We start from the raw sequence: 25,177 nt of genomic DNA, 5'->3' as shown, positions 1-25,177 counted from the left end.
ACAGGGGCAGACATAAGAGGGGAGTGGCCATATTAAACAGACTTTTGAACACAAAGATGGAGATGGCAGGTTTGTACTGGTCAAAGGAACTATTCATGAAAGTGTGTTTACATAAATCTATATAAATGTATATGCTCCACCAGGAAAGCGACTTCACTTTCTACACTGAAGTTGTAGATCTGAGGGAACCGCGTTGGCTGTGACTGAAACTTGCATATTTAGCCGACATTGGCCGTCTTAAGCTCACAAAGTACTGGTAAATCTATAAATAATACATTTTGTAAATTAATACATCATGTAGAGTTGATAGATATCTGGAGAGAGATGCATCCTAATGTCCACCAATATACACATTTGTCCAACTCACATAAGATCTATACTAATGACCTGGCCGCACAGGAAATTGAAAAAAAAATTAAAACTCTTCATCAAACAAAGATAATATGTTGTTGTTGTTGTTGTTGTTTTATGGCGGTTGGCATCCAAGTGTTGCATTACCGCCAGACTTTATTCTTTCGACTTCATTTTGTTGTTGTTGTTGTTGTTTTATGGTGAAAGCGGTGCAAAGACCCCCCCACCCAAATTTCCCTATTACTATAGAATGCTTTTAATTCTAGAAGATTATGGGTCGCATTTCATGTCTGATTTTCGTGACGATATAAAGCATATGCTCTATCGTCACATGACCGGGCAAAGACCAGAAAAGAGGATTCCAGACTCAAATGATCAGACTATACGGGGCTATGTGGGCTTTGAACTGAAGAATTAAGTCAAAAGAATAAAGTCTGAAGAATAAAGTCTCGCGGTCATGTAACACTTGGATTCCAGCCGCCATAACGCCATAGAAGAAGAAGAAGATTGACCTGCCCCATATGTACGGAATAATTATTCAAAACAAACATCTATTGGCTATAGCCCTTTAAACTAATCTGTTTGCGCCACCTTTTGGCCAACTTTTAATCTGCTCAAAGGTCAAATGAAATAGTCGGCTATTTAAATTTACGATTGATTATTTCTGAAATATTTGGTTGGTTTAATAACATAGGCCTAATCAAAAAAAGAAAAAGAAAACCTGTTGAATCCACCTGTTGAATCTGGTACGTTTCTGTTACACCTTTTCACCAGATGAGGGCGCTCTAGTCGTGTTGATCTTTTACGGTGATTAGTTTAGGCCTACATTATTTGAAGCGAACGCGATATAATAATTCAATCAATCAAGTTGTGACGTGTGATTGAACTAGGTTAGGCACATGTAATAATCACACGGTGGTTGGTATAGCTCATAAAAGCCGGTATACTCATAAATCTACTCATAAATCCACAAGAAAGTAGTAAATATATAGTAGTAGTAATGTTTGTCTGGGTTTAAATCGCTCTGAATAAACTCTTCAAAATAAACAAACTCTTCAAAATAAAATAAAAAATACGCTTGAATGAAATAACATAGCCTTAAATTGCAAATGTACAATTGATATCATCGACTACCAACATAACGTTAAGGTGTTTTAGATACTTGGCACGTGGTTGTTATTATTTTAACGTAATGTAAAAAAAATCGAAACCCGCACTGTACCTAAACAAGTGTGTCCCCCCCCGGCCGCGGTAATGGTACGGTCCTGCCCATCTGCTGCGCTCGAGACTGATTGAAACAGATTGTAGCGCTACCGCGGGTCGCAATGGCAACCGCTCGCCGAGCACGGAAGAGGCAACTTTTGTCCCACTTTTAACCCGTTTTAATGCCACGCACGCGAAGGGGGACGCCGGCGAAACTACTTACGGATGTGAAATACCACCGCCGCGGCATTTCTTCGCTCCCAAAATGTCCCGGGGACGCACAATTTCTGTGGAGGAGATCCAGTCCTGGTGGGAAGTCCCCGCCATAGCGCACTTCTGCTCTCTGTTCAGGACAGCCTTCAACCTCCCGGACTTTGAAATAGAGGTAAATAACACACGCTTCGCACATCGGAGGACACCGGGGGCACGGGCGGCGGAAAAGAAAAGTTGTTTGTGTCAGCTTTCTTGTCCGCAAACGACTTTTTTTGTGTACGTGCGTTGTGTAACTAGCTTAGCAGCGTTTCAACTTCCCGTCTTTAAAAATGACTAGTTAAATCCTGTTAGGTAACTAGCCACCTTTAGCTCAGCCGGGTTAGAGCACTCTTGTTTACTCTTCTTCACTCTTCTTCGTTTTAAACTTCCCCAAAAACATTTAAACGCTTATATTGGTGAATTACAACAGTCGCCGAAATGCTTCTTACTATGAATTGGTTGTTGCGTCCGACAAAACGACGCAAAGGTTAAAGAAAGCAGACGTAAACCCATGTGCTAGCTTGCGTGATTGTTTTTGTGCGCACAACTAAAGTTCTTGTCCCTTTTATTTGTCTCGCGTCTACAAACTTAAAACACAACGCCAGCGATTTTTTTTTTAAATTTATTTTGCTCTCGTGTTTGATGCCATCTGCGGGCTACACGTGTTTCGTCTCTGTAGTCTTGTTATTGACGAGGTTACTGTCAAATAAAGTAAAGTTGATGGCGTGAGGTGGGAGTTATTGTCTTGGAGCCATCTGGCCCCGGGGGACGCAGATGCCGCTGTTTCGGGCATTGTTTGGACACCCGTTTTTGCTCCGAATCCCACCTCACTGCGGTTGTTTATTTTAGTATTATTACCCGTTGTGATCTTAACGTGTTACAACAAGCTTATTATGCGTATTAGCCCACGTCCAATTGACACAGGAGAGTACTACTTTGACGCCTAAAAAACACACACACACACACACACACACACACACACAAACTCCCTTCTCCCGACAACGACACAACGCAAGTGATACTTTCTGAGCAGGTCCAAAAGTCGGTGTGTTTACCACTCTCCAATCGATCAAAAGCTGCAGAATTCAGAATTCAATATCACCAGGCTCCATCATCAGTCCCCCCCCCCCGGTCACACACACACTCACACACACCCACACACTCAGCCCAGGCGCTTTGTTGTTGTGCGACGTGCAAGACAGATGGGTGGACCTGTAGCTGCACACTCCACGTTTATGTGCAAATCAAGCCACATCTCCATCTCATGACGATGTAGTCTGCATTTTCTTTAAACTTTCATCTTTGTTAACATTATATATTACTCAAACAGAAGGGCCCGTGGTCTCGTATTGTAGTTTAAACGGTAAATTAGAAGATATTTTAAAAAACGCATGCGTGATCTTTTTATTAGTAATGCAAGCGATTACTATGCACTTTCCTTTTGTATCGCATTTTTAAAGGTGCACGGTGTAACTTTTCAGGTGGAGATTCTGGCACTTGTCTTGCTTGTCTCCATAGTGATGTTCTTGCTTTGCCTTCAGTGTTCCGCAGTATGCCTTTACACTTCTCCATGGTGTCAGATCTGTGGAGCTTACCCACAATAAGGATGCGTGTTTAATTTGATTGCTAAACTGTTCGGGTAAAGCAATAACGCCACAGAGACGTACAGCTGGCGAAAACCCCTCGCTAGAAAAGTTACCTAGTGCACCTTTTAATTTTTAAAGGAACCGTTTTACCGCCTGTGCTCTCACACGGAACCTGTGTTTGCCAGTGCTTTAAGATACATGTTGAGGACACATGCTTTCGTCCTCAGTTTATGGACAGGCCATGGCTCATGTTCAGCTCAGAACCTCCAGAATTCCAGGCTCGCTGAGTTGCAAAGGCTGCACTAGCACTGGTTCATGATTGGTTGCCTGTGCTGGGCTTTAGATAGTGACCATTCCAATCAGAGAGAGGGTTAAACCAAATTATTTTCAATATTGCAATTGGCAACCCAAATGAGCAACTGGTGTGAGGCTCACTGAACTTTTTGACTAGAGAATCATCTTGAACCAAAATGCAACAAGAGTGTCTGGCTGCAGACCATCACCCAGAATCCCATGCCCACAGACCTTCACCAGGAGGACCCTCATGTGACCTTCATTCACATGTCCTTGATTATTCATTTTTCATTAGTTTACACTGTAAGATCTATTTAGTGACAAAAAAAACATAATTTACTTGAGATGGTATTGTTCTCGCAAAGTAACGGTAGATGGTGCATGATATCTGACATACTCTTCACTCCACCAAAGAATCGAGGAGGATACGATTACTTTATTAGAGCAAAGCTCTTCTAATTCATAGTAAAAAACATGTTTTTGCAAACAAAGTTACACAATGCTGTTGATGTAGTTTGTCAGTAGACCCTGGTAAAGATCAGGCACAATTTGTTATGTTTAAGATTAGGAAAAGGGTTTGGGATTGTTTAATGTAAATCATTTTACCTTTTGTAATGTAATGTTGCTTACAAAACAAAATAAACGCAACATGCATACAACAGTAGCCTTCTGCACATGCACGGCAGACTTATTCATAATCTGAAATAGTTGTCAAATAATCCTCTAACAATAGTAAAACACTTTTACATGATAGCGATGATGATGATGATGATCTGGCTCTTTGCTGCTTTATAAATCCAAACAGTCTTTGATTTAAAGAGCCATCATGCAGTTTTGTGTCACCTTCAATGGAAGAAAATACAGAAATCAAAATATTATAATTTATAACACATTATTTCTTTTGCCAGTCCACACTCTACAGGTGGATGGAGTGGGATTAGGGCCTGTCCTGGAAATCCTCTGGCTCCTTTGCTGCTGCAGTAGAACAGTTGAATAATACAAGATGAGAGCTGTAAATGCGGCTTGATTCTAAGTTTTAAAGGCGAACTGGATGTTCTAATCCGTCCAGCGTTGTTTACTTGTTTTTTCTACCTACGGTAACTATCGATCTGTCCACCAACCTGTGACATGACATGAACGTCCTATGCACTTTACGTCTTTGTTGCGTCATGTAACTGTTGGCATGATGTTGACATAGTTTCTGTGCAGGACTGAACTGGTGGAATTCCCTATGACAAGGACAGAAGGTGACTTTCAGTTCTCATGGAGTGAGAGGCGTCAAATACTTTCAATGGGACTCGATAGTTCAAACATTCCCTCTGCGCCTCCCAGTGGACACCAGCTTTTTGATATTTATTTTGTTTTAGAAGAAATACTGTCACATGATGATACTATTTTAATTCATTGCAAATACCAATTTAGTTTTCACCTCAACCTGTAATCCTGCAGCCTTTGTTCCACTTTAATGGTACTGCTGTAGTGGGCGATGCTCTTTCCATGGTGACGGTCAGTCAAAATGGTTTCCCTCGTCCTCACGCAGCTGACTTGACAATAGCAGACCGTGCACATTGTCCAGAGCCGATGCCTGGTCCTGCTCTTCAAGCTTCGACTTGAGTCCAGCCCTTCTCAGTTCCTGTTTCTTCATTGTTCCAAGCAAGCCATTACTAAAATGGACCACTGTCGGCTGATTCACCAGAGCGGTGTTAACCCAACCCTCTGAAACACACACAGCAAACCCTTTGCAATATTTTCAACATTAATTGTTTATTACAATAGACATGCACATTATTATCAGAGAGATCCGACTCCCTCAGACGGACAGACGGACGCGAGATAGACAGTGGAGCTGGACCCACTCAGGAGAAGAACCAGTTCTTTCAGACAGATGAAGAACCGCTCATATGGAGCAGAGACTGTTTCTCCGGGCAGTTGAGGATCACCTGGGTCCACAGGTCATCGATGTGCCTGTCCCACTCCCCGCGGGGAAGTGGGAAAAGAAGAAGGAAAAGCAATGAACAGATTGAAAGTGAAATTAAATACAAAATATTGTTTGAAAGAATAAGTAGTCAGAAGCAGAGGATAGTGTTCAAGCTGCCATACTTCCCCCAGCACAGTTGCTCCTAGGGCAGCGTAGCTGAAACTGTAGGTTTATATTTCTGTTCCTAACTGGCCTGACCATAAGCCATTTCAAAGAGCAATGTTTTAAGCCTGGTCTTAAATGAAGAGACTGTGTCAGCATCTTTTAATGATAAAAAAAAATTCAGGTCCGTCTTCAACACGGACTCTGCTGGCCCCTGTGCCGCTGCAGTGGCCCCTCTTTGGCAGGTCTACTATGCTTGTAAGGGGGATTTAGTCCTAATTAGATCAGATAAATAAGAGGGCAACCTGCCCAAGAGCATGTCCTTGTTTTTGTTGTCTATAACGAGAAGGATGTAAGTGTTGTTCTTTCACATGATTCATCAGTTTGAACTCCAGGAGAGTCTTGTTTATTGATTCATAGAATATCAAAGCGCCATCATAAGTGTGTATTACAGACCCTTCATTCAACTGTAAGGTTCTTGGCACTTGTTCTTGTGGATGGATATTTTGTGACTGGCTGGTTATTAACAATTAACCTGACATGGTATGATTAATGACAATTAATATTGTTTGTGTTCTTTTATTTGTGCAAAGATATACTATTTTGCAGTATTCTTTCTTTAAAATCCAAATTCACTCAGAATGTTTAGATTTAGTTTTTAAAAGGATATTTTGGCCCTTAGGCTTTAACACATGGTTTATTTGGTTGGGACAGTGCATGTGCAAATGTACCAATGTAGGCTGAACTAAAAAAATGTTTAGGGTACCATTAGAGTTATTTGACATCTCTACACTAGGAGAGAACTACCCTGCGACAAGAATTAAGAACATGTCACTGTTTAGAGGTGTTCGTTTTGACCCCTTTCACAGTGTTTCAGTTTTTTGACTTACATGTAGACTGGGACAAAAGCAGTCCGTCTCTTTCTCTGTAAAAATCAGTCTCAAAGCGACAAGTGTACTCCCAGTACTCTGCGTGTACATTTAAATCAGTGATGGCTTTAAATTAGCAGACAATAAAAATAATGGTTAGTGCATGGGTTAGTATTACATTCACAGATTTCTCAAGTACACAAATTTTGCAATAGCGCTAAAACTTTGTAACTTTTGCAAAAAGCACCCAGTCATTATTAAATTATATTGTTGGACAATTTGGGAACTGCGTTGTCAGCCCAGTTAATATCCATCCGCCCATAGTTTTTACTTTTCATTTTAGAACAAGCTAGTCCAGTGAGTCATTTGTGTGTGGATCTATTCATTTTATTATTTAATTATCGCAGCTCAGGTTTTTTAAATGATATTTTGCATCTCGTAAAGGTATTTATTTTTGTGTCAGTGGCAGAAGTGGTTTCAATAATAATATAGTTTATTGTGATATTTCTTTCTATCTTTATATCACACTTAGTAATTATCGTGGCAGGCCTAATCTTCCTGTGCTGTGCAACAATATTATCACCAACCTGTTACCTCTTGGCAAACTCCTCTCCCCGCACATTGCCACCCAAATTATCCCCCATTTCAACAATCAAGCTGTTGCGTATGTTTTTCATAATATCCTTCGCTTGAATCCACAAACCAATACAGTCTAACAAGTAAATTGGATGCCTTGGAAAGTGCCACTGTCAAAAGTGAAACTATCTTGCCCCTGTAAACCCCCTCGTAGCTGTCAACTCTGGAAGCGCTGTGTCACCTCAACTTCCTGTTTTCAAAAGCTTCACTTGCCTCCCGCATCTTTTGCATCTTTCCTCTGTGTCCAACCTACGGAGCACTTGGTCTGCCGACTCAACCGCCACTGACACTTTTGTTCCAGCTCATCTTTAAAAACGGCAGATCATTAAAAAAAAAAAAACTCTTGCATGTCACCTTTTGAATTCCCCTTCTTCCCAGCGCTGAAGGTTTGAGAGGGGCTTTGTCTTAGCACGTCGCCCCTCCCCCTTCTGTGATTGACAACTGGAAGCAGCAGTGGCATCAGATGGTTTCCTTATAAGGGGTGAGGAGGGGTGAGGACGCTTCGGCGGAGGCTCAGGGGCACCGGCTCCATTGTTGGTGCTCCCCGTGGTTCCCTCGGTCTGTCTCCAGTCTGGAGCGCAGGAGGTCTGGAGTAAAACTCACCAAAACTGTTGTGGAAGTTCCATGAAGTTGTTTGGAGCTGTTCTGGAGTATTGGTTTTGCTCCTGAATCTGTTAAGTCATTGTGTATGTCATGGTAAGCATCATAAATTGTGAGGACAGAAGAGTGTTGAGTGGAGGCTCTGGAACGTAGTCAAGCAGAGGCCAAATGCTAATCTATACTAGGGATGTAACAAGAACTGAAACATCGTGAAGTCTCACAATAGTGTTGTGGGCTGTCCAATTACTTTAAGCTCCTTTATTTATATGTTAATGTTTGGTGTTAAATTAAGTTTTTTCAACAGTCTAAATAAATATTATTGGTATAGATATCGGTATTGAATATTGAGCCTATTTCTTAATATTGAAATTGAAGATTTAGTATCATAATGACGCTGCTGGGGACATGTTTTGTGTACTTCTCGACGAGGAAAAAAGTTGTAATGTTATCACTCGGTTAAGAGTTGAGAAATGCGGGCTCCTTGGTAAATGCTCAGACTCACAGCCATTAACCCCATCAGCGTTTTCGTGCCTGTGGTCTGACTCCTCATGACACCGTAATAAAACGGGTCTTCAGTCATTCATGCTCTTCAGAGTTCTCATTCAGGCTGCTCCTTCCTGTTGTCAGACTGTGGTGAGCAAATGGTGTCCACGCCTGCAGGCTCTAACTGCTGATCTGTGTCGGCTTGTGTTCGGGGCAGGTGTGGGCTCCCAGCTATGCACCCCTCTCCAACCGTAACTGTAGATCGCTCATCACTAGGGCCAGTCACCAAGCGTGCACAGACCAATGAGTCAGCAGCATTGACGTTTGACTGTGGTAATCTGATGAGGATGCGAACCCTTTCCTGTGGTTTGTCATGCGGCGAGAGCTGGTTCCGCGTGGGGGCAGAGGCTGTTGTCAGATGATGGCTCCTGGAGGAACAGTGTATGAGATGAAAGTGGGGGCGGGGAGTGAGAAATAAAGAAGAGCCTTTACACAACAAACAGTGGCCCCCTCCCCCGTCAGCAAGCCTCACACCCTCCAACTGCTGCAGAGATGGAGCCCACAGGAACTGTTAGCGGAGGGAGAGAGGGACAGGGAGGGAGAGAGGGACAGGGAGGGAGAGAGGGACAGGGAGGGAGAGAGAGGGACAGGGAGGGAGGGATTGAGAGGGACAGGGAGGGAGGGATTGAGAGGGGGAGGGAGGGAGAGAGAGAGAGGGACGGGGAGGGATAGGGAGGGAGGGAGGGAGAGAGAGGGACGGGGAGGGATAGGGAGAGAGGGGGAGACAGAGGGAGGGACAGGGAGGGATAGGGAGGGACAGCAGGGAGTGAGAGAGAGGGACAAGGAGTGAGAGAGAGGGACAAGGAGTGAGAGAGAGGGACAAGGAGTGAGAGAGAGGGACAAGGAGTGAGAGAGAGGGACAAGGAGTGAGAGAGAGGGACAAGGAGTAGGGGAGAGGGAGGGAGAGAGGGAGGGAGAGGGTGAGGGAAGCGTGTGCTCCCAGAGGAAGCCCCGCTCTAACTGGACGCAGCACAACCTTGAACACAGCTGACGTCTTTATCAGCTCCTTTTTTTATGTCAGCGAACAACTGCTCTGCCCACTGGAAATGACACGTACAACTTTTATCTTCAAATACTGTCCTGTCCACCACAATTTGTTTAATAACGCTGACATTTGTTGACCATTTTCTAGTCACGTCGGTTAAGTTGATACTTTGTGGCGGCTTAGCATATTTGTAGTATTTGTAGTCGTGACCAGTCCACTGGAGTTTGTCGTAGTCTGGACAATGCCGACTCTAAAACGCATGCGAAAAGGTGTTTTATCATAAAGACTTTGACATTATTGAATCAAAATGTGAAAGAAGAAAAGAACTATATAAAAAAAGAACACATATAATTTGCACTGGAGTATGAAATGCGGTTGCAAGTGTGAAAATAACAAATAATATCACATACAAGTTGCTCTGGAGTATAAGTATAAATATAAGTCGCACCCCGGCCAAAACTATGAAAAAAGGTGCGATTTATAGTCCGGAAAATACTGTACTCTCATCGTTAACGCTCATAAATATACTCTATTTAGGTGCCTTCATTGAGCAGAGTCTGGTTAATCTGGTTAAAATATATTTAACCACATTGCTGACTTGTAGACTACTAAAATAATTGTGTATTGCAGTTCTAATTTGCAGTATTATTTTGTAATGACGCCAGCCAACGAGCAGAGCCACTCTTCTGCTCATCAGCCGTGTGAAACAATCTCTGCATCAGTTCTTATCGGATTAAAGAAGTACACTTTATACTTCTCTAGAATTCTGGACACAATCTTTGCTGGATATGTTAATGTGGAAACCATAATGTAAGATTAGGGTGAGCTCGATGCGGATAACCAGAGGTGAGATGTGTAGTGACACAAGTGTGAGCCCTCCTGAGGCTGTGGCTCACGACACACCGGCTGTGGCCATGACACTCCTTTGACAACGCCCCGTCTCCCCCAGTCGTGTCCTTGTGCTTCTGTGAGAGATGCACACTTTGTTGTGTTGCTCTGTCGAATGTGATAATCTGCTCTGATTTTCTGGCTTATCACTTTACCTACTGCCCTTATCAGTTTGGCCCATTGATGATTAATGAATATGGCCCGGGTTCTGCTCAGTACCTTTTTCACCCTCTGTGCGTTTGTAAAATGATTTAAATCTAAAGTGATGTTCATCTTTTCACATGGAGAGTCTGGATAGATGTCTGTAGAAAGGACACAGCAGAGAAGTCTCTCAGTTGTCTTAATGCCGCTGCTCTTCAGGTGCAGCAGACTCTGAGCTGTCCCCCCTCGGCTCTGTCCACAGGCCCCGGCCCGTCTTGCTCTGATCAAAGGGCAGTGTGCCTCTATGGACACACTCAGCTCACTGATATGGACCAGGAGGGCCAGTGTGACATGGGCCCCAGGGGATCCTTTTCTCCAAGAGTTAACTCGCAAGGCTTTTACGAACACTGCTTTTCTTATGAAGCCTCCACTGTCCCTCTTTACATGTGAGGAGCAGTAGAAGCCTGAACTGGAGAGAAGTTAAGTGAAAAATGATGCATAAGTCTATCACTCCAACCTTCAACCATCATGACCTGTGAAGTTGGCGATTTTGGCAACTCGCTGACTTGAGTTGCCAAAATCATTGTCTTGTCCTTGACATGGTACTGTGTGTTTTTATGAACTCTCATGGCCTGTACACGATTTCACATTATGTGTTCAGTGCCTGAAGATTATTTTGTCATTTCTTAAGCACAACAGGCCCGTGCTTCCTAATTACAGCCGGCTGATTAAACGCAACAAACCATTAGTTCCTTTGAGTCATGTGGCAGATTTCTATCAGCACTTGCTGAACTGGCTCTCCTGGCTCGAGGGTTTGCTGCACACGTGCCGACCTTTAGCAGAAACATCCTTCTCATCCTGTTTTTCCACTCCAAGCCTTCTGCCTGGGCCTCTCCTTTGCGATGCCTTTCGTCACTGCTGACTTGTTGGCTCTGTTTCCACAAGGGGTGTGTGCTAACCTCTGGTGACCCCAAGAGCTTCTTGGTTGGAGCTCAGTCAAAGTGTTGTCTTTTTTTGAATGCTCCTGTCCGTATTCTAACAGGGCTAACTTCTAAGCCTTAAGGGACAAACGTGTATGAAGAGCAGCCTGGAAAAGTCTGTTTTAGGATGTACCCATCTACATGCTGCTTATTTATATTTATTTTAGGAGAAATGTTTGTTGCCATTCTACCTAGAAGTGCTGTAGGAATTAAGATATGCAGAAACAAACATGACATCTGTTGCTTATAATATGTTGCATTGACAACTTTGGACCAAGTCAAATCTATTGTCAATTTAATAAAAATTCTAATTTGACTATAGCAAAACTAAGCAAGACTAAATTAACAAGTCGGCGTTATCCCTCATTCGTCCAGGGTGTTCCATTGTAAAAAAAAAAAAACTTCATAGTTACTAAAAACGATATCCATATGATTACAACTGACTACTTATATTTTCTATTACACTCATACAGTACACGTTCATCCTGGGGCACTGTCTCTGTTGAAAAAAGGGATGTAATGCACTATGTCACCTGCTAAACCTGGATAAAAACAAATTGCACATGGCTCTTCTTGCCATTCTAATTTCTCATGAAGATAATAGATTATAGCTGACCTATGTGTTGTGTGCAGGAGCTGGAGAAGGCCCTCTCGGAGCAGGATGTGGACTTCCTTGGAGATCTCATTGCTTGTTTACTGCAGGGATGTTACCAGCGACGAGATATCACGTAAGAGCATTTCAAGAGTGCAGTTTTGAATGTGTACCTAATGAAATTGGTTGTGGATAGTTAAAGTTAGGATGTTCTAAATTTCACCATTTTATGTACACACAGACCTCATTATTATCTAAATTATTTATTCGGGTTTAGTCTGACAACAAAATGACATCATCACAGTCACCACCTCTGATGGGAAGTGTTAGTCAGGCACAGTGGCTCACTGAGTCACAAAACTGCCAGTATGTACTGTGAGTACATGATGACATCGTCACTTCTCTTAGTACCAACTTCAGCATTTTCCCCAGACAATTGAACCAAGTATGTGTTTGGACAGTTCTGTTTTGTCCCTCGGCACACAAGCATCCTGTACCAGTGCGGCAGAGTCTGGACTTGTGCCGCTCGGGCTGCTGTTGTTAACAGGAGCACAGCCGGCTTCATTGGACTGGACAGGCGCTGGCATCCTGGGGGTGGCAGCTCAGCACTGGCCTTTCACAGATCTGCCCTTTTCATCCACACGCGTTAAACGCTCTGCCGGAGCGGGCCCCTGAAGGGAGGGCCGCCATCGAGGAATACAGGGGCAGAAAGAGTAGAGCGGAGGGGGCAGAGGAGGGAGCCTGCAGCTGTCTGTGAAAGTGCTCACTGCTCTTTCAAGATAAGCCATTTTTTTCTGTCCTCCTCTTTGTACGGCTGCATAGATGCTCACCCCTGCCCCAAGCTCTTGTTCTGTTCAGCTGGGCTGGAACTGAACGCTACAGATTAATCAGCAGGGCCTGAACCGGAACCAACATTTGTTTGGTCACTAAGATACAAACTCTTTTTCACAACTTCATTTATACCGTCACTTTGTATTTTTAGGGCCGAGTGAGAGGTGACTCCACATTGCATGTGTACACATACTATAGAAAGAAAAACGCTAATAATATAATATAATAATATAAAAAGCAAAACAATATCGTTTAGTGTTAAACTTAAAACAACATTAAGTCAGTCTTTTTGTCCTCCTCAGGTCCCATGGATATAGCAGTTACTTGAATGACATCATCAGCTACAGGTGGGAACTTGAAGAAGGGAAGCCCAACCCTCTCCGTGACAGTTCTTTTGAGGACCTCCCCGCTCGCACTCAGGTGGAGCTGCTGCACCGCCTCTGTGACTATCGCATGGACGCGGCCGATGTGTTTGACCTGCTCAAGGTAAATGGTCACATTTATATGGCCTCCGTTCTTTGGAAGTATGTAGTGTAGCTCGGTAGGCAACAATGGAAAAATACCGGTATTTAGTTTTTTGGGGTTGTTCTTACAATACCTTTCTTTCAATAGCAAATATTAGCATAAATGAGACGTCCACGGGGTCCAGGACGGAGTGTGCTTATGTAAATTATACTAACTGTTGATATAGGTTTGCCCCTGCTATAAGAAAGTGACATATTAATTAAATATAATTATTCAGGTACTCATATATTGATAATTTGATCAAATAAAATGAGTAGTGATCAAGGATTTACCAACTCTAATGCAATTGTATTCTCTCTGCCATTTTGGTCATTGATAATTTTACCTAATCATCAATGGTTGGGGCCAGTTTTTTGTAAGTTTAGTTTAAGTTTAGTTTAAGAATCCTGATTTCCTGGTACTTTCTACTTTTCATTACAGTCTCGGTGTCACCTAGTTTATCAATTAATGAAAGCAGAAACATCAACTCGCAGTAGAAGCTTCATATATGAAATGAATGTGACTTGTATCTGATTTGCCTTTTCCCTGACTTTCTCACAGGGACTGGATGCAGACAGTCTGAGGGTTGAACCGCTGGGGCATGATGGAGATGGAGCCCTCTACTGGTATTTTTACGGCACTCGCATGTACAAAGAAGAGCCGCTCAGGAGGAGGTGTGAGCGGGGAAGGTAATTACTACTCTGTGTTTAGTGCGTCATCTTCTAAACTGGGGGTAAACTCGTGGGCATGTGGTAATTGGTGTTCTGACACTTTTTATTGCCCCGTTAATGAGAGGAGCTACTTGTTACTTTAAAAGGGTTTCATTTTGAATAGTTTCTCTCAGTTTATTGCTGTTTTTGGGACAGTGAGAGCCCTGCCTCTACGTCATCTGCCTCCACGTCGTCTGCCTCTACGTCATCAGAGAAAAGGAGGCGGGGAAGACCAAAGAAGAGACATTTGGATGACCTTCAGCTAAGGTTTACAATTATTATTTTTTGACGTTTACGAAATGTTTCATCATTTTGTATCTAGCGAGATATTTATCATTGTTTGTCCTTGATTGTTTATCTTTTCTTTAACTTTTTAGTGATACAGAAAGTGAAGGGAAACTTGATATTGATCTACTGGATCCTCCCCCTGTGAGATTTGAATATCAAAGTAAGATTGTTTTCATCTATTTACTGAGCCGTGCTCATATTTATATTATATTTAATACATATCCATCCCTAAAACCTTCCATCAGCCGACCGTAAGCGAGGGGCCTGGTCTCTTGTGTGCGACACTGAGGAGCAGTGGGTCAGTCTGGCAGACAGCTTTAAGGACAAGAGCTCCTCACGGGATCGACACCTCCACCGTGTCATCACCCACAACTTCCTGCCTGAGATCAGCAGCATGATCGAGCACAAGGTCAGACACTCTCTCTGTAGTATTTTTGTCTCTGACTTTATGGAATCTGGCATTAATTACATGGTATCTGGTGTATCAGAAGTCCTTGTCTGTTTTGTCAAGCAGAAAAGCTGGAATGCTTTGGTATTTATATGTAGCTATTACCGTTTAGTTCATCTTTGTAAAGAATATAAATGTAATTTAAAGGTGCATTATGTCATTTTTCCAGTGGAGTGTCTGCCACCTCCTTGTCTCCATTGAGATATTTGCTGACCGTGATGCCGCTAATATATCTTCTACTTGAGCGCGCGCACACTGGACGCTCGACCTCGTGCCTTAGTTGGAACTTGTTGAATTCAGATGCTAAAACGCATGTTTTTTGCAATTCTCAATTCTCAATTTCGATTTTAATAAAAATAAATGATTCTCGACACCAAATTCAATACCACAATGACAATTTTAAAATGCTCTTATTTAGGTCAAGGTTTAAATAGACTGACATGTTCAGCCCAACATTATAAGAGTTTACTAGTGATATATAATAGTGTACTAGTTCTGCTAAAGATCACTCTAAAACTGTTCTGGAAAGGCCACATTTTTCTGTTAAGAATTATTTGTATTTATTTTTTAAATACCAATACCTCACATCAAATGAGTATCTAGTTTTGACATTAGTTTTTGAACCAATTAATATTGTATATATTTTGAAAAGTTATAACAGTGACAAAGCACCTGCTCAAAGCACTCCAGAGTTGTTTAAAAACCTTTTTAAGACGTGTGCGTGTGTTGATACGCGTCAAATGATGCTTTGGTGTGCGTTGGCCTTAAGAATGTTGTTTACAAGGTATTTTTAAAACGATTACATCTTTAATCAAATACATCCAAGATAGTTTTGCAGACAGACAATGTCTTACAGTGAAACATGACGACGGCAGTGTCCAAGCATTTCCCCCAGGGCATTGAAACAGAGTGGAAGGTCAGGAGGGTTTGACTGAGCCACCACACCTATTATAATGCTTTATTTATTGTTAAAAGTCTGTACCAAATGTTTGTTATTTAGTTAATGATAGCGGAATTTTTCAGAATTTGCTGTTAAAGCGTGATTTACATATGTAACTACAGTTCAGTCAGAAGGGATGAAATAGAACTACTACTTTTGGTCATTTAGGCCAATTCAGCAGGAGCCTTGCCCATACTTTAGACACCCCTGTAAACAAGCAGGTGGTGGAGCCCCCCGAAAACTTAGTGTACCTTTTTTAATGAATGTAAATTTGAAACTGAGGTTGCTTTGAGTCAAACGTTCGGTGCGCACAGCCTTTTCTTGCTGTCGGCTTTGGTTTGACAGTACACTCACCTTGAGGCAAGATGGAGCCTCTTGAATGACAGCTTTGCCGCGCTGCAGCCCTCACTCTGACCTCTGTGCGCTGACACAGTGTGAGAGGGGCTTTGCTCTCTGCTTTGACTGTTTTATACCAATGGCATCTTTGAGCTGTCTATGTTCAGTGAAGTATATCTTTAACCACATGGGGCGTTTCAGATAGATCTTTTTGATTAAAATACCAGCAGGAATTATGACTTTCTAACAGTAGCTGCAGATTAAAACTAAACCCAACCGCATACGATTTCAGCAAAAAAATAAACTAAAACGTGTGCAAATAAAATGCTTCTCTAGCTCATTGTTTTCACTTGTAACAGAGTATGATTCTATAATAATGTAATAAAAAAACTGTCAGCAATTTGAATAATTATTGTGATGATATCGTTAAACACTTCAACATCATCCCATCCCAGGCTGAGCTGCTGTTAGAACCTTCCCACTGACCTCTTGCTGGTATTGACTAAGGCTTGAAGTGTATTCTTGTGATCAAATGCATTGTCTTTTCTCAACTAAATCATAAAAGGAGACCTGGTGCTGTTGCTACTGCCATTTAGTTTTTATTTTCAACTTGATGATTTACACATATTGACATCATTTCTGTTTTTCTTTAGGAACGTGAGCAGAAGCAGAGGCTACTCAATCCAAACCCAGTTCGAACGTCAGAAAAGTTTTCTCAAAAACACGTAAAACTGGAGGAGGAGGTGTGTGTCATAACAATTTTAGCAAGCTAGTAATATTAAAGTCATTTGCCAAAAGGGGAAACTGGTGATTTTAATTGCCTTAAATGTGCCATTTACTGGTACTTTTCTGAATGCATAGTTGTGATTGTATCTTGTGCAGCAGTGTGTGTGAGATATTCAGTCAGGTTATAGAGATGCTGAATAGTTTTGAGAGCTCAGCACTTCTCGATGCATAGGGCATGTATTTAGTAAACTGATGTTCTATCCTTCAGTCATACACTTCAGTCAATGTCCCATACTAATGATCATTTACATACACAGGTTGATTTGGCAGAAGATGAGAACAAGGATGATGATCTTGATAGACAGATTCTACTGGCAGAACAGAGGCGAGAGGAGGAGAGACTTCTTCAAGAGGATTTACAGCGGGAGAAGATGGAGAAGATCAAAGCTGCGGAGGGTAAATATACAGCACATACGGTAGAAAAAAAAGCCACACCACTTCTCATGTTCTCCGAATCTTCAATTGGGACCATGTTAAAGTAACTTTTTGTCTCTGCGCAGACGACTATGAATTGTGAAAGCTTTTCTATTGCTTTGGGCCAGAACGGTTGGGAAATGTGCTGCAGCGTCGCACGAGTGGATCCATGTGATTTATGTGCCGTACTGTGTAGACTGTGTACTGTGTGAAAGAGAATGTTGAGGCCTTTAATCACAGGATCACTTGGCTTTTTCTCCCCGCCTGTGATGTCATCTGTCAGGGGTTAATGAACTGCTGATTGTGCTTCAGTGGAGGAGCCTCATTAATGTATTATGGATGAACAGCAGGACCTGAGCTGCTCACTGTGTGCATTGCATATGTGGAGTCCGCCCTCAAACATCTTTAATCCACGCGGCAGGGGGCTGGCAGGCCTCGGCCTTTTATGTCCATAGATAAAGCAATACATATGCACCCTTTCTACTCTGCTCTGCTTTTTTGATCAATGTGACCCTTAGAAAAAAAATGGCTGATGAATCATTCCCTGTCTAGTTTCATAGTTTCTTCTGTCGCACAAGAGTGATCTGGTTTTCATCTACTGATGGTGAAGAGTTTCTGTAAACTACTTTTTGTAAATGTTCATACTAGTACAAAAATGTTCTTGCAGGTCTCTGAAGAATGTTTGTACCAATACTGATTTCCTTCCCTCTCTTTATCTTCTGTCCTAGAACGTGCAAAGAGAAGGAAGATGCGAGAAGAGCGTGCCTGGCTGCTCTCTGCAGGGAAGGACTTGCCACCAGAACTCCTAAACCTAGAGCCTTCATCTCCGGTGCAGAGGAAACGCAGGAACAAAGAACTGTAAAGAGCATTGACAACTGGACAATCTTTGACCTGTTGAGATTCATCCTTAACTTGCTCTGTTTCTCATTGCAGCAGCTATGAAATTGATGATGACTACACTGCTTTATATAAAGGTAAAATTGTATAAAATATGTACATACTGTAAATGCTCTATATGAATCAACAAGTGTTATATATCTATATCTATATCTATATCTATATCTATATAAAAAATGTTTTTTATTTCAGTTTTTGAGGCGTTAAAAGTCCACAAAGATGCCTGGCCATTTTTGGAGCCTGTGGATGAATCTTATGCCCCCAATTATCATGAGATTATTGAGGTATTTATTGAGGATCACTTCTGTCCTGCTTGAGGCATGAAACTGTGAAAAACAAACCGGTCTGGTGTTTTTGCATTGTCATTGTAGACTCCTATGGATCTCTCTACTATTGAGAAGAAGCTTGGTGATGGCAAATATGTTGGCAAAGAAGACTTTGCTGCAGATGTGAAGCTCATGTTTGAGAATTGTCTTGAATACAACGGAGAAGACAGTGGTAAATGCAAACACATGGATGAATACATTTCATTGAAAGTTAAAAATGACAACAATAACCAAGGAATTATCAACATAATTCTGTTGGCTTTGTGAGAAAGTGTTTGAATGTTTGTGAGGAAACGGCAGGAGTGTGCGGTGTGCTGGGGCCAGGGCAGGAGCACTTTGACAGTGATTAATGGAGAGTGATTGAGCCGTGCTCCGGTGCTCAGGGGGATCTTAGCCCTGCAGTGCCATAGAGACATTCCAGCCTCAGCCTAAGCCTGCTGTCTGGAGCCATCTATCCAACTGAACGCTCTCCCATGGGACGGGGGAGGAGCAGTCAGGAGGCCCTGGGAGGGACAAGATGTGTTGAAGGGTTTGGTGAGGCTGGGGTCAATGTAGACCCTCTGACCAGGTCAGGAGAGGCTGCCAACACGTGTCCATGGCTACAACCTAGTAACACGCCTCTAAGATCTTTGTGAAAGTGAGGCCATACTACTCCAGCTGCCAATGGGTTTTGTTGGAAATGAATCTGTAACTGCAATAACTCTATGTATTCCATACATAATGAGAAATGTTTGGTCTTTTCACATCATATTTTCTAATGAGAATGTTTTTGTTTGCTGACCTCAGAGTACACCATCATGGCAGAATCCCTCGAGCGATGCTTTAACCGGGCAATTTTGAAACACTTTCCATCAGAAGATGGAGACACAGATGAAGAATTTCAAATTCACAAAGATGAAAAAGAGCGAAAGGACAAAAAGCGCAATCGTGGAAATAAAACTTCAGGTCCTGAAAGCCTGATTAAGGCTACAGAGCAGGCACAACGAAAACGCAACACACCAATGGATGATGGTGCCCATAAAATAATAAGACCGCCGTGGACCCATGCACCGCCTTTTAGTCTTCCTCCAAACCAGCAGCAGGTCCTTCACAGGGACATCAGGGGCATGTATCACCCTGGGCAACAGGTAGTTCATACAATGTTTGTCACTATTTTTTCCTTAGCATGCAAACATTTGATTGTTTTTCTTTATCCACAGTTTCAGAGGCCTCATGGTCCGCACATGTTTGGCCAAAGAATGCCTACAAATCCTCACTTCAACTATCAACATCACATCCCAAGAAATGGAGACCCCAACATAAATGTGCCCCCTCACAGCTTTAACATGCAGGTAGCAACATAGAATAATTAATTTCAATGCAAAGGTTAAGGTAAACTTTGTTATCTAAGACCGATAATTGTTTCTTTGATTCATTAGCATCGCATGATGTCAGGTCAACACATGGGCCCCAGGTATCCAATGGGCCCTAATCCTACACCTGTTCAACCGGGACAGCACCATCCCTACATGGGCCCCACTCATGGCCCCTCTCTTGGGCCCCGTCCTGTGGCCCTTCAGCCAGGTCCTCCCCCTGAAGCTAGCATCTATCCGTCCCACAACCAGCCCGAGGGCCACACCAGGCACCCTCTGTCCAACAGGTTCTCTGGGCCAGAAGGGCCACCACAGCACCACCACCCTGGCATGAGGCCTCCTGCTCTAGGCCCGCCACATCTGTGGAATAACTTGACCCACCATGGTCAGGAAACTCCTGGTGGGATGCAAATGCAGGACCCCAGTGCAATGAACCAGCGGAACTTTAGCTACGGTGGAATGCCCCCTCCAGTGGGGCACAAGCCCTGGCCTGAAGCTGCTGGATACCCCCACCCTCCTCCAAATGCCCAGTATCAAATGTCTGCTACAGGCAACGCCCCGGGTCCCAGTCCAGAGTTGTCAGGCAGAACCGGCTTGGCCTCGATGCTGGAAAGCCCAGAAATGCTGGCCTTACAGCAGCTGTCAGCGTCTTCTGGACCCCCCTCCGCTGCCCCACATCCACACATGGGCAACTATGAGCAGTCTGGCCCCCCTTCAGCAGTTGGCAGTGGCCCAGTCCAGCCCTCTCAGAGCCTCCCCCCTGGACACCAGCTTCAGCTGCCATATCCTGCAACACACAATGGGCCATCCCAGCAGACGGACACACCGCCCACAGGTGCGTCAAGCCTATTACACTTATGTTTGAGTACTGGAAAACTTGTTACCAAGGTTTCAAAACCTACTCTGGTAAATATGTCTATGGTGAGGCAAATTATGTTCACATTATGTGGCAAAATAAAATATTTACAGGTTTTGTGATTCATGTCACTGGTTCATACATTAGGTTTTATCTAGATGCCTACCTCAGGTTTATGAAACTGGTTCACTGTTAAAACTATGCTATTCTAAACATGGTCTGTGTTTTTGTTCTAGGTTCAATGTTAGAAGAAAAAATGTCCCCCAATAGTTGTGTGGACAAAGTGTTCATGGACCAGAAAAAAACATCTATCACTAACGTTCATCCAACTGGTCTGTCTGATGTGCACAGTCCTCATGACGGATGCGATAATGTGAGTGGATTAGGTTTGTCTGGGAGTCATAAACCAGCACAAGGGGCCATCAACTCCAAGGACACAAATGCCAGGCCTCTTCAACAGCTTTTACTCCAAACCTCTCCACAGAAAATCTCAAGTCCAGTGCTTCTACCACAAACTGATTGTTTATCCCCAAAGCCTGCACATCAAACACAAGAGAGTCACTTTGATATGACTCATAATCAACTAGAACAGCAGAAACGGCACCATCCTTTTGTAAAGCAGCAGCCACAGGGAACCTCTCCTCAGAACATGCAGCACCTGAGTCCACACCCTCATCCATTTCCTCACAGCTCCCCCAGAAAACCACTGGCACAGAACAGCCCCATGCGCTGTGCCACACCAGGGCAGCCGGCTTCTTTTCCTGGTCCACCTCCAGGACACCTACTGCCTCGGCTCAGCCCCGGCCAAGGAACACCCAGACTCCCAGAGCCCAGCACTAGATCAGACACAGAGCAAGATGTAAATAATTCTTCTCCAGTTAATGGTGTTCATAAGCACCAGGCTTTCAGCCCCAGCAACAATCAAGGGCAGCCCATGGGAACGAATTCTGTTCCAAGGGCTCTCACATTGACTTCTAATCCGCCCATGTCCTCTCATCCTCAAGGACACATGAATGGAGCTATGGGTTTATACAACATGGCCAACCCTTCATTTAATCCAGCAAACAGACACCTGCACCCCTACCACGGTCAACCCTATAACCCCCACCACAGTGCAGCTCCACGCGCTAACTACCACTATCAGGGCACCACATACCCCTATCATACAACTCCTGGGCAGCCGCATCCTCATGCCAATATGTACGCCGGTCCACAGTACCACTATCCTCCTGCACAGGGCCAGGGCCAGGGTCAGGGTCAGGCCAATGGCAGAGGTGGATATCCTCCAGAGGACTGGCATCGCCCACAACATCAGCCTCACCAGCCAATGTCTGCTAATGTCTATGTCCCTGCTGCCAGTGGCAAAGGCAGCAGTCAGGCCAAGGACAGTAGCATGTCCCCAATGGGCTCCAGCGGAACTAACCTTATCTCCCCTTGTCCTGTCGGGGAAGGGCTCGAAGAGCAATCCAGAGTAAATGGCAGCAGAGGCAGTCCGGCAGCGCAGGGACTCTCAGAGGAGAAATGTGAGCAGCCTGAAAGCCCAAAAGAAATCCTGGATCTGGATAGCCACAATGCAGCTTCACAGCGCGCCCCTGCGTTCCCTCGACAGCACCCGTCTGCAGCTCACATGGGGCCGGGCTTCCTGTACAACCCTCGCTTAATGCATGCAGCACCACAGCACATGATCTCACAGGCTCAAGGGATGGGGAACAGAGCTCCTTATCCAGGCCAGCTGTACCCTGATCCAGGAGCCTACGCTCAAAGACCTCACCCACACCTGATGGAGGCGCTGCAGCGGCCGCAGCAGCTGCCCTTCTCCCCTGGACAGAGTCGCATGAACATGTACACAGCACAGCCCGGGCCACACTACCAAGGCATGATGGTCCAGAGAGGCCTGCCGCCAGAGCACTTTGTGCAGACCAGGTAACCTGCTTTAGGTGCCTTTTATCAAGTTTACATACTAATGTATCGAATATACTATATTGTGACCTATCTAAATAGAAGAGGTTTTAAAAGTAAAAGTTAGAGGATGAAGTTGTTGCTTTAAATGTTGTTTTCTTGTTTTTCAGCCAACAGATGACCTTACCTGGTGGTTCGAGCAGTAAACATGTTTGAAATGTCCATTGAGTAAGCATACTTTTTTTTTAGAAGGCCTTTTCATATAATTAACTGTTTTGCTTACTTTTATAACTTCTTGTTTTGTAGACTCGAAAAAGGGCATCGTCAGCACCAATGCATAAAGATTGAATTGACACTGGACATTGCCCTCAATGGACACAAATATGGAAACGCTTATGAGCCATGCCTTTTAACTTCTGTAATTACACTGAAAGGGACTCTCATCCTGTAATAAACAAGGATGTGAAGTGGTATTTCCAGGATTATTGCTGCTTGCAACCACTAGGCCTTTGTGCCACAAGAACTCTGCCTTAAGCAACACTGGACATGTCTTTATGTTTGATACAGTGGAATATTTTGCCACTGTGATGGCATCCTCTGTTTTTCTCTGTAGAATTTGAGAGCTTTTGAGTACTTTAATGAAGACAAACTGTTTTATTACTGCATTAGTCCACACTTTATAATTAACTCAGGTTGAAAAAGAGGTACTATTTGACTAATCTAGCCGGTGTGAATGCTCCCCTTACAAATGTCATGTTTGTGAATGTATGTGTGAATGTTAAATTGAAGCGCAGCAGGGTACAACATCAAAACTTGTCACATACATCAACCTCTGCCCTGGTAGTGAAGAATGTCTGACACTGTATTCACCAGACCCCACTATAATGCACTATTAGTCTAGAAACATACTGGAAACAAGTGGCCTTGGATAGTTTAAAAAAAACACACACACACACTTTTATTTATATATATATATATATATATATATATATATATATATATATATATATATATTACATTACTGAGGAAATGAACTTAAAAGAAATGTGATTAGTTTTTCCTCAGCCCTAAGTCTCTTCAGGTGTAATGAGCCCTGTTTGCTGGCGTATTCACATAAATTGTGACATTTTTGAACACACGTAGCATGAATTCCATCTATGTTTGTCTTGTTCTGTGATGTGTTTCCTCTTCATATTGATCTTTTTCTCAGGGTGTGAAATTTGCTAAATACGGGTATGTTTCTTAATTGTTAATTGGCATTTGAATTCTCAAGTGACTCAATTCTTTTCACTGGATTGACATGAAGCCTCTTGTTAGGTTTTATTCAAACTAATCTGAAGTTATAGTTCACATTCCGTCTTTTTTCAACTTCAAATTAGTTTTGTGCCAGTGATATGTTTTAAAAGTCTGTATTTAGACCAAATTATGCCTTTTCCTCCCATCATAATTTAGTTCTATAATCCAAAACAAATCTACCTCATTGAGCCAGTGAGTAGCCACACACTTAACTGTTCTGCCAGACACATGTAGATTACTTTTCTGATTTAAATTTGACGACGGCAGCCTTGAATTAAATTATTTAGCTTTTGTAGTTTTGATTGGCCAGTGTAATGTTACTTATAATTGTAGATCTCTTGTATACAGACTTAACACAAGTCTTTGGTCTAGTATCTGCCCACATAGGATTTGGCTGACATTAGAATGGCTTTAGATGACGGTTAAACAGCATGAGCAGAGGCATTGAAAAATACACTTAAGACATTCTTATTCGTTTTTAGAATTGTCTTTAGAGTTAGTGGCTTTGTTCAGGTCACATTAGTAGATTTGATTTTTATTTTACCAATGGAGGTGGCACTGCCTGTAACGTACAGATGACGTTTTATGTTTGTGTGTGTCTGCGTCACATGACTTAGTCCTTTCAGCTGTTTTTCTGCTGTGGTCTTTCTGCACAATGGGAAACGTGATAAAATGTGAATCATATTTATTTGCTCTTTTTAAGTTTTGTTGTGTGTATATTTCCCCTTGTTTTAATATAAATGTGTGTGTTCTCTGGATGTGTAAAACTTTTGTCTAATAGGTCGATTTGCTTTGACAAAATATCAGTATGCTTCATTTTAAGTGGTGTTTCATTTGACTGATGGATATTTTTTTTCAAATGGATCGAATAATGTACATTTCTTAGAAATAAATATCTTTTCTTAAGTAAATGTGTGTCTTCTGAAGTTGGCTAGTTCAGGGCAAGTTTGTTCATTTTAACTTTGGTGTAAAAATAATTTATGGTACTCAGTAGTGTCACGCCTGTGTGAAGCACTTGCAACACCAGCAGTGCTTTTAACACCAGCAGTGCTTAGTTAGAGGTCATGACGAACCTTAACCCAGAGACATGACTTCTACTGTCTGTTCTACTTCTACTCGTGGATATGTTACCCATTTCTATTGTTGGTTGCATGTTAATATAACTTATGTAAACTAATTTGTTGTTCAACTATATTTAAATATATTTACAAAAACATAACAGCAAGTATTTGATTAATTTACACAATATTACAATAAAATGAATCCCCAAGTAATGTTACAAAGGTACTTTCTT

At 42.7% G+C, this 25,177-nt stretch overlaps 1 protein-coding gene across 1 annotated transcript; it reads left to right on the top strand.

Moving 5' to 3' along the window:
• The first annotated feature begins 1,648 nt into the window (after positions 1 to 1,648).
• On the top strand, positions 1,649 to 23,483 carry cecr2 (CECR2 histone acetyl-lysine reader). The gene is made up of 19 exons (XM_072434738.1): positions 1,649 to 1,939; positions 12,042 to 12,136; positions 13,134 to 13,317; positions 13,897 to 14,024; positions 14,202 to 14,312; positions 14,423 to 14,493; positions 14,579 to 14,742; positions 16,711 to 16,800; positions 17,101 to 17,239; positions 17,986 to 18,115; positions 18,191 to 18,231; positions 18,347 to 18,438; positions 18,526 to 18,652; positions 19,267 to 19,607; positions 19,680 to 19,811; positions 19,899 to 20,667; positions 20,925 to 22,611; positions 22,758 to 22,815; positions 22,894 to 23,483. Exons 1-18 carry the CDS (start codon positions 1,820 to 1,822, stop codon positions 22,801 to 22,803), a joined length of 4,467 nt encoding a protein of 1,488 aa, XP_072290839.1. The 5' UTR covers positions 1,649 to 1,819; the 3' UTR covers positions 22,804 to 22,815; positions 22,894 to 23,483.
• The last annotated feature ends 1,694 nt before the right edge of the window (positions 23,484 to 25,177 follow it).

Source organism: Eucyclogobius newberryi, unplaced genomic scaffold (assembly GCF_026437365.1).
Source record: "Eucyclogobius newberryi isolate DKJ021-1_F unplaced genomic scaffold, fEucNew1.0.hap1 SCAF_7, whole genome shotgun sequence".
Lineage (NCBI taxonomy): Eukaryota > Metazoa > Chordata > Actinopteri > Gobiiformes > Gobiidae > Eucyclogobius > Eucyclogobius newberryi.
Note: the sequence above shows the minus strand (reverse complement) of the source record. Positions and strands in the feature narration are given on the sequence as shown.

Coding starts and splice junctions, on each gene's coding strand:
- cecr2 (XM_072434738.1), top strand. CDS start 1,820: ATGTCCCGGGGACGCACAATTTCTGTGGAGGAGATCCAGTCCTGGTGG. Junction 12,137..13,133: donor TACCAGCGACGAGATATCAC/GTAAGAGCATTT, acceptor TGTCCTCCTCAG/GTCCCATGGATATAGCAGTT. Junction 14,743..16,710: donor GCAGCATGATCGAGCACAAG/GTCAGACACTCT, acceptor GTTTTTCTTTAG/GAACGTGAGCAGAAGCAGAG.